The sequence below is a fragment of the Mus pahari genome, chromosome 15 (genome assembly GCF_900095145.1).
Source record: "Mus pahari chromosome 15, PAHARI_EIJ_v1.1, whole genome shotgun sequence".
Lineage (NCBI taxonomy): Eukaryota > Metazoa > Chordata > Mammalia > Rodentia > Muridae > Mus > Mus pahari.
In genome coordinates, this window is record NC_034604.1 from 27,212,537 (window position 1) to 27,219,994 (window position 7,458).

The 7,458-nt window shown below is 55.2% G+C and overlaps 1 protein-coding gene across 1 annotated transcript in view; it reads right to left on the bottom strand.

Annotated features, from left to right (window-relative positions):
• Positions 1 to 7,458, bottom strand: part of Myo7b (myosin VIIB) — an 83,440-nt gene that overhangs the window by 11,998 nt on the left and 63,984 nt on the right. Inside the window, exons 33-40 of the mRNA XM_021214205.2 lie at positions 7,291 to 7,357; positions 6,177 to 6,390; positions 4,706 to 4,887; positions 3,912 to 4,042; positions 3,598 to 3,755; positions 2,997 to 3,150; positions 2,364 to 2,519; positions 1,228 to 1,333 (exon numbers count right to left, since the gene is read on the bottom strand). Coding sequence (XP_021069864.1) covers positions 1,228 to 1,333; positions 2,364 to 2,519; positions 2,997 to 3,150; positions 3,598 to 3,755; positions 3,912 to 4,042; positions 4,706 to 4,887; positions 6,177 to 6,390; positions 7,291 to 7,357 — 1,168 coding nt within the window. The remainder of the gene's footprint in view (positions 1 to 1,227; positions 1,334 to 2,363; positions 2,520 to 2,996; positions 3,151 to 3,597; positions 3,756 to 3,911; positions 4,043 to 4,705; positions 4,888 to 6,176; positions 6,391 to 7,290; positions 7,358 to 7,458) is intronic.

Below are 7,458 nucleotides of genomic sequence, written 5' to 3' on the forward strand. Positions count from 1 at the left end.
TTTCTTTCTTTCTTTCTTTCTTTTCCTTCCTTCCTTCCTTCCTTCCTTCCTCCCTCCCTCCCTCCCTCTCTCTCTCCCTCTCTCCCTCCCCCCTCTCTCCCTCCCCCCTCTCTCCCTTGAGTTAAGAGTTACTATGTGTAGCCCTAGATATCCTAGAACTCACTCTGTAGACTAGGCTAGCCTAGAACTCAGATTCACCTGCTTCTGCCTCCCAAGTTCTGGGATTAAAGGGACTCAAGTGTTTTTCTTAACTGCTCTCTCATTTTTTTTGGGGGGGGGGGGTCAGGGTTTCTCACTGACTGGGATGACTGACCAATAAGCTCCAGGGAGTCTCTGCCTCCCAGTGAAGCTGAGCCCAGCGTTTGCGTAAGGGCCAAGTCCTGTGTTTACTCGACCCGGCACTTTACTGACAGAACCATCACCCTGGGCCTGTTTTTGTCACCATAAGCCTTGGGCTGGCTGTGTTCTGTCAGGAGAAGGACAGGCCCCAGAGAGTCATCCACATATAACGTTGCTTGGCAACAGCACATACTGTCCTGGCCCAGGCTAGACCCAGGAAGTCTGGGCCTTTGGACTTACACTGTGGCCCTGTAGCCAGACACTGGGAAGTTCCACTACAGGTGACAATGGGAAGTTCCACTACAGGTGACACTGGGAAGTTCCACTACAGGTGACACTGGGAAGTTCCACTACAGGTGCTCGACTATATCCAAACCACAGAGGTTCAAGGAGCCCCGAGGGAAGGCGTGAGGGTGGCCTCGGTCTCATCACAGCTGGGGCCCAATGGTTTCCTACCTCCTACCTGTCCCTTCTGCCCCACCCCCCAAGCCTCCAGGGCAAGCCCTGGACCAAAGGACAATGGCTGCTGCTCATCATAGATGTCTCCAGGGGTCCACAAGCCCTGAGGCTCAGTCTTGCTGCCCGCCCCCTGGCGTCTTCTCTTTTCCCTCCTTGGCTTGGAATCTTAACTCGTGCCTTTGAAAGACTTCCCACTTCTAATCTCACTGGTGGGCTCCCTGGGGTCTCCTTAACTCGGTGCAATGCTCCCTGACGCTGGCTTGAAGTGTGAAGGCAAACATGCCACGGCACAGATGGGAGCAGCAGCAATGGGGGTCTGTTTGGAACCTGGACTGCGGATCTAGTGAAATGATCGAAGAGCATGCTGGGATGCTAAGAAGGTGCCCGGCAGCCTCCTGAGGCCCGAGACTCACTGTGGGGAGCACCCACCTTGCTGGTGTCATTGGGGAGGTAGACCTCATGGTGTAGTTTGGAGACATTCTGCTCAGCCGCCTTCACCTCTACATGATGTGGGGGCTGCTTCCGAGGTCCCACCCTGAGGACGGCAAAGTGGGTTACAGTACCACTCCTGTACTCACCCCAACTGGCAGCCTTAATGGGAGATTCAGCCTGATGCTGGACACAGAGCCTTCAATAGGGGAGCACTATAGGGGAGCACGTAGGTTCCTGCTCCTCACCTTTCCTAGGTTTGTCTCGGCCTGGTGGGCTCTGTGTGTGACCCTGGCGTAAAGATGAGCCCAGTCCCACCTACCTGCAAGAAGGCTGGGGAAACAAGCGCTCCCGAGCAGCACTACGGACTGCTGGCTGTGGCACTATGGACTGGAGTGTTCTTGTATTCACAGTCCAGGGGATTGCACAAGGAGTAGGGACTGCAGCATGGCCATTCAAAGGATGCTGCGTTCTCCATGGCCACGCATGCTCGCATCACTCACTCACTCAGCCCACTTTCATCATGGTCAAGGCCAAGATAGAGAAGGCAGGAGATCACTAGGGACAAGGGCGGGGGGGGGGGAATGTAGACACTAGGGCTCATAGTTTGAAATGAAGCCGGGGCTGAGGAAGGTTGAGTTTGTCCCCAGGTCATATCCATGGTGAGAGGAAGAGACCAACCTTAACCAAGTGCCTACTAAGTGCCTGCATAAAGTGCCTGCCAACTTCACTGTCACTTTAGGGTGAATAGGTATTGACCTAGCTCCACGGGAAGACCCTCTTGATGGTAACAGGGAGAAGAAAGATGGCACAAGGGTTAAGTGGGACAGGCCTCTGACCTCAGCTGCCCTGGGTTGAACTAAGATGCCTTGGTCATGCTGGGCCACCTGGACTCTTCTATGCTCTGAGTAGGCAGAAGTGGGGCAGGGGAGCCCCAGGTGAGAGGGCTATTGGTCCTGACTGAAGCATCTCTGAGCACCCAGACTGCCTGGGACCTTCCTGGGCCTTCTGTCCCTTCTTCCACCTGGCCCTACCTTCCTGGAAAGGAGCATGAGGTCACACAGGGCCATGTCCCCGTATACCTGCTCAGAGCTGGGACCGGGTTGGTACTCTAGGGTGTAAGGCATCAGGTTTACCTTAGAACCCTGTGGAGCCTGCGGCTGCAGTCGAGAGCCAGCGGCTTCTTCTTCCGGGAGTCTATGAACTTCTGAGCGTGGGGCAGCAACGTCTTGCCTGGTGGGAAGAGACCCGTGCAGAGCCAGAGTAGCTGCCAGGCTCGCTCTTCACTGAACCTGTGGGGTAGCATCCATCAGTGGTTAAGGCCCCGGGCTGTGCCTAGGCCAAACAAACACCTCAGAAGCAGAAATGGGACACTTGGGCCTGTGGGTTTGGGAGCTTGGGTGGGAAGGGGGTAGGGGATGTAGTATATACTGAGGCTACATTGTGTCAGCCTGTAATCCATTGGCCCAGGGCAACAGGGGACTTTCATGCCTCGATGACAAGATGGGTGGCCCTGCCTGTCTTATGGAAAGGGATTCAGACAAGCCACAGTCTGTCCAGGCCACATGGAAGAATGGCAGCGGGCAAGGTACGAGGCTGCGCTGTTCCTCCTTTGTCACCCACCCTCAGATACTAGCAGAGCGCACAGGGCCCTGGACTTGGCATGGCTGCTTTGGCTGCTGGACACAGATCCAGACCTATATGTGTCTATTTCCCCCTAGCAGAGGCCTAGCCCAGGGCTCAGTACAGGAGGCTACCCTTTGGCAGACCTGATGGAGTTGTGGGTCAACTGCTTCAGGATCTGGCAGTACAGCTCATCCTGCAGGGCTGGGTCCTGCAGGGCTAGCGAGAACATCTGGTCTGTGAGCTCCAGGCTGTGCCAGGACTGCCGGGAAGGGTAGTCGCCTGTGTACTTGAGGATGGGTGTGACCGTGAAGGAGAACAACACTCAGGGTGACTCAGGCCGAACCTGCACCAGAGCCTTAACCGTGGCCCAATGCTGCCCGGGAACCCAGGCTGAACCCTTAACCAAGCCACTCGCTGACTGCCTAAACAGTGACCCCTGAACCAAGTCTCCAGTAGACCTCTGGACCAGTGCACTCTCAACCCTGATTCATGCTCACAATGACCCCTGAATCAAGTCCCCCACTGACCTTTGACCCAGGCACATACTGACCCTTAAGTAGGGTTTCATCCCATACGGACATTTCCAGGCCCTTTACATCTTTGCAAGAAGCTGAGTATTGGCTTTGCACATGCTCTCTCACATGGGCCCTGACCCCTCCCATGTGGCTGTGGGACCTTCAGGGGACCCAGGTGGGTATGTCCAAAGGCTTGCCCGTAGCTAGGGTAGGTTGGTGGGAAGGATATCGAGGAAGATCTGGCAGGCTGCATCTCGCAGTTTGGCTTTGTCGTGGACAGACTTGAGCAGTGGCTGGCGCAGCGGCTCTGGGGAGTAGGCCCACAGATGGCCCCGGCTTCGGGCCAAGGGCATCATGGCCCTGTTGATGGTCTCTTTCTCGGGAGCCCTGCCAGAGAAGGCTGGTGTGAGGGTCTGTGCTGAGGCTTTCTCTGCCCCTTGCTTGACCTTGCAGGGTGGCTGCTGCCTTCCCTCCCCTCCTCGTAGCCCGGGCTGTGCGCTGGCCAGCCCAGCCTTCCGGCAGCCCTCAGAGTGGGGACCGCACCTGAAGAACTGGTAGGAGAATTCCTCCAGGGTGTATGGCGACTCTGTGAGTTGCTCCTCCAGTGGTGGCTCCGGAGCGGACACCTCCCGGGCTGCCAGCTTCCGTTTCTCTGGCGACATGGCCAGCAAGCTCTGCAGGGGGCAGGCCCACGGTTATGCAGGAGCCACTGACCACAAGGCTCTTCCTTAGGCTTCTGATTTAGCTCTCTCAGTGAGTTGGAACACAGGGGTGATGGACTTTCCCCTACTGTGTGACCATGTTGAGTCAGCCTATCTGAGACATTCCTCTTCGTTAGCCCAATTAGTATCAATAAGTCTGTCCTACCCTGTCCTCAGCATGTGGCCACTCTGGCTCTCACAAACCAAGACTCTCTTTCTCTAAGACATCTCTGCTCAGGCATTTAGGAGCTGCTGTTGATGGCAACTTGAGTTGCAGGCTTAGGGCACATACCAGGCACTTAATGTGTGCATGTTAGAGGGTCTGCCTGCCTCCGGCTTCCCAAAGAGCAGCTCTTGGGGCAGGAGATGTCAACACCCTTGGCTGAGGAAGGGTGTTTGTACCCAGGACATTTCCATGGTGAGAGGAAGACAGCAACCTTTACTGAGGACCTACTATGTGCTTCTGCATATATATGCCCACTTCACTGTCACTCTAGGGTTAGCGGGGATTGGTACAGCTGTCCTAATGCCCATGAGGTCCTTCTGCATCTACAAGGAAGATGGTGAGACCCAGGCTGAGTATCCCAAGAGGCTGCTCTCGGTGCACAGCTGATCAGAGCTGTGCGGGAGACATACCAGCAGCTGGGCTGAGGGCTTGGTGACCGAGGGGATGGTGTAGAGACAGGCCGTGGGCACCAGCCCCGTCTTGCCGGTTCTGTCGTTCTGACCCAGAGCCCAGTTCTCTGAGGCCAACAGTCCCTGTTTCTTGGTCAGGATCAATAAGTCACCTTTCTTGAAGGGCAGAAGGGTGACGTCGTCTGCAGGTCCAGGTGACATATAGAGACAAAAATTATCACATTTGCCAAGGGCTCTCCAGAGTCCCCAGACTACACTAGCATTTCAGAGATGATATCCTTTGACTTATGAAGAAACCAAGACACAGAGCCGTGGACCTGAGGCAACTCTGAGCCAACAGTACAGATTACTGTCACCTGCTGTCACCCCAGCCCATTAGACCTCTGAGACCTAACCAGGAGCTGGGCAGGGTGGGGTACATAGCTGGTGCTTTACATGTCTGGCCAGAGCACTCTGTGGCCTGACCTCTGAGCCCTTGTGCAAACCGGTAAGCCTCTGATGATATTTCCTAGATGACCATGAGTGAGAACTAACAGGCAAATGGGTCAGCACTCTCTGATGTTCCTCACAGAGTTTAAGAGTTCCTACAGATATGGCCCCGGAGGGGATAGGAACTCCACGGGAAGACCAACAGCATCAACTAACCTAGACCCTTGGGTCTCTCAGAGACTGAATGAGCAACCCAAGAACATCCACGGGCTGGACCTAGGCCTCCCCACACATATGTAGCAGATGTGCAGCTTGGTCTTCATGTGGGTTCTGAACAACTGGAGCAGGGGCTATCCCAAAAGCTGTTGCCTGTATATGGGATATGTTCTTCTAGCTGGACTGCCTTGTTAGGTCTCAAATGTGCCTAGCCTCACAGAGACATGATGTGCCACGGTAGGGGGACACACAAAGGTCCCCCACTCACTCAGAGAAGGAGGGGAGGGGGAGGGGTGGAAGGATTGTGAGAGTGGGTGACTTGGAGAGGGGCAGTGAGTAGATTGTAAAGTTAATAAGTTTTTTTTTTTAAAGAGTTCCTACAGAGCCCTTGCATCTGAATTGCATCCAGTTTGTCTACAATGCCTGTTATCAGTCTCAGTGGTTGACATCTGGAGCCTGACACTGGCCTAGCCTATAGGCTCCAGCCCAGTTCTTGTTGGAGTGAGGGCTTTCAGGGAAGGCTGTGTGGTACTGGGTGAACACTCTCCCTCTCTGAGCCTCTGGTCTGGTGTCCATGACATGGGATAACGGGGTGGTGTGTAGGTCCCTGCAGGTGTGCGTTAACCTTGCCAGTGTCTGTGAAAGCACGGGTGGTGTTGGTGGAGTGTACGCGTGACACACCTCCTTTAACCCTTGGGGACCTTGCTGAAGCTGACCCCATAATACGGATGCTTGTGTCTCTGAGCCTCACTCTGGGTCTTGTGGGTGTGAGGAAGCCGCCCTTCTCCACCAGTCCCATGAGCCCCTTCCCTCTCCCAATGGGCACCTGTGGCCCTTCTGTCCTGCAGGGCCATGGCGAACACAGATCTCTCCTTCAAGCCTCCCAGGAACAAGGCCACCATCTCTGCAATCGCCACGCTGCTGGGGGAGATGAACTCGTACTCTTCGTGGAGTGTGGACAGAAGCAGCTTCTTCCCTCCGGGGGCGTCCCTGAGGGCACAAAGGGCGCAGTGGGACCCGAAGCCTTCCCGGCTCTCTCTCTCTCATTACAGCTCCTGAGCAGCCTTTGAGAAGTGACTGTTCCAGTGCCACACATGAGGAAACAAGGGACTCCTAAAGGGTCCTTGGAAGAGGTTAGTCAGAGTCCAGGCTGGCCCAAGTTCCAGGCAGCACCTTAGACGTTGGACAAGTGGCGAGCAGATCTCTGGGCTCCAGAGGCAGCGGGGTACGAAGGGTCCCAGCATGAAAGACTGCTTTAAGCAGAAAATGTGGAACATCACACAGAATGCTCTAGGCTTGGAACATGGGGCAGTTGCCTAGCTGATGTGCCTCAGTTTACTTTTCTCCAGAATGGATGCAATTGTTAAAACTGTCACCATGTTAGCCTCTAGACCACCTACGTGACCAACCTCCGGGTAGACCTGATAAGAGTTTCTAGGCTGGGTTAGCTGATGTGGGCAGACCTGTACTAAACGTGGGTACCACACTCCCTAGGCTCGGATCCCTGGCTGAGTGAGGAGAAAGCTGAACAGTGCTCATCTCTCTGCTTCCTGCTGTGACACGGTGGGACAGCTGCCCCACCCTCCTGCTGTCTGTCTTTCCTGCCGTGATGGTCTGTACCCTCAACCTGTGAGACTCACTGAACCCTCCCTCCCTTAAGCTGCTTATACCGGGTAGTGTTTGGTGGCAGCAAGGCAATTCACTAACACAGCAGGGGATACGGTGAGGACTTCCAGTTGCCCAGGAAAGTGGACAGTGGATGGACCCCAGGGAGCAATGGGACTGTGGACCTGTCAGACCCCTGGCAAGTCTAAGGAACTGTAGTGGAGCATAGGCAGTCGTTCCCAGCTGTCTTGGAAGAACTCTGAGCGAGTGTGGGAGGGCGCCCCTAAGTTCCGTGTGGAGCCAGCATTTGCTACTTTATGAGTTCAGGGGTACACGGAAGGCAAGCGCATCCCCTTCCAGTTAATGGCAAAAATCAGCTGTGAAGGAGGGGAAGGCGGGGACCTGGCCAGAAGGCAACCCGAACTGAAGGCTATGCTGGCCACCAGGAGCAGCTCCCTGTCCTCCCCAACCACACAGCACCACATGCTCTTACCAGAGAGTGT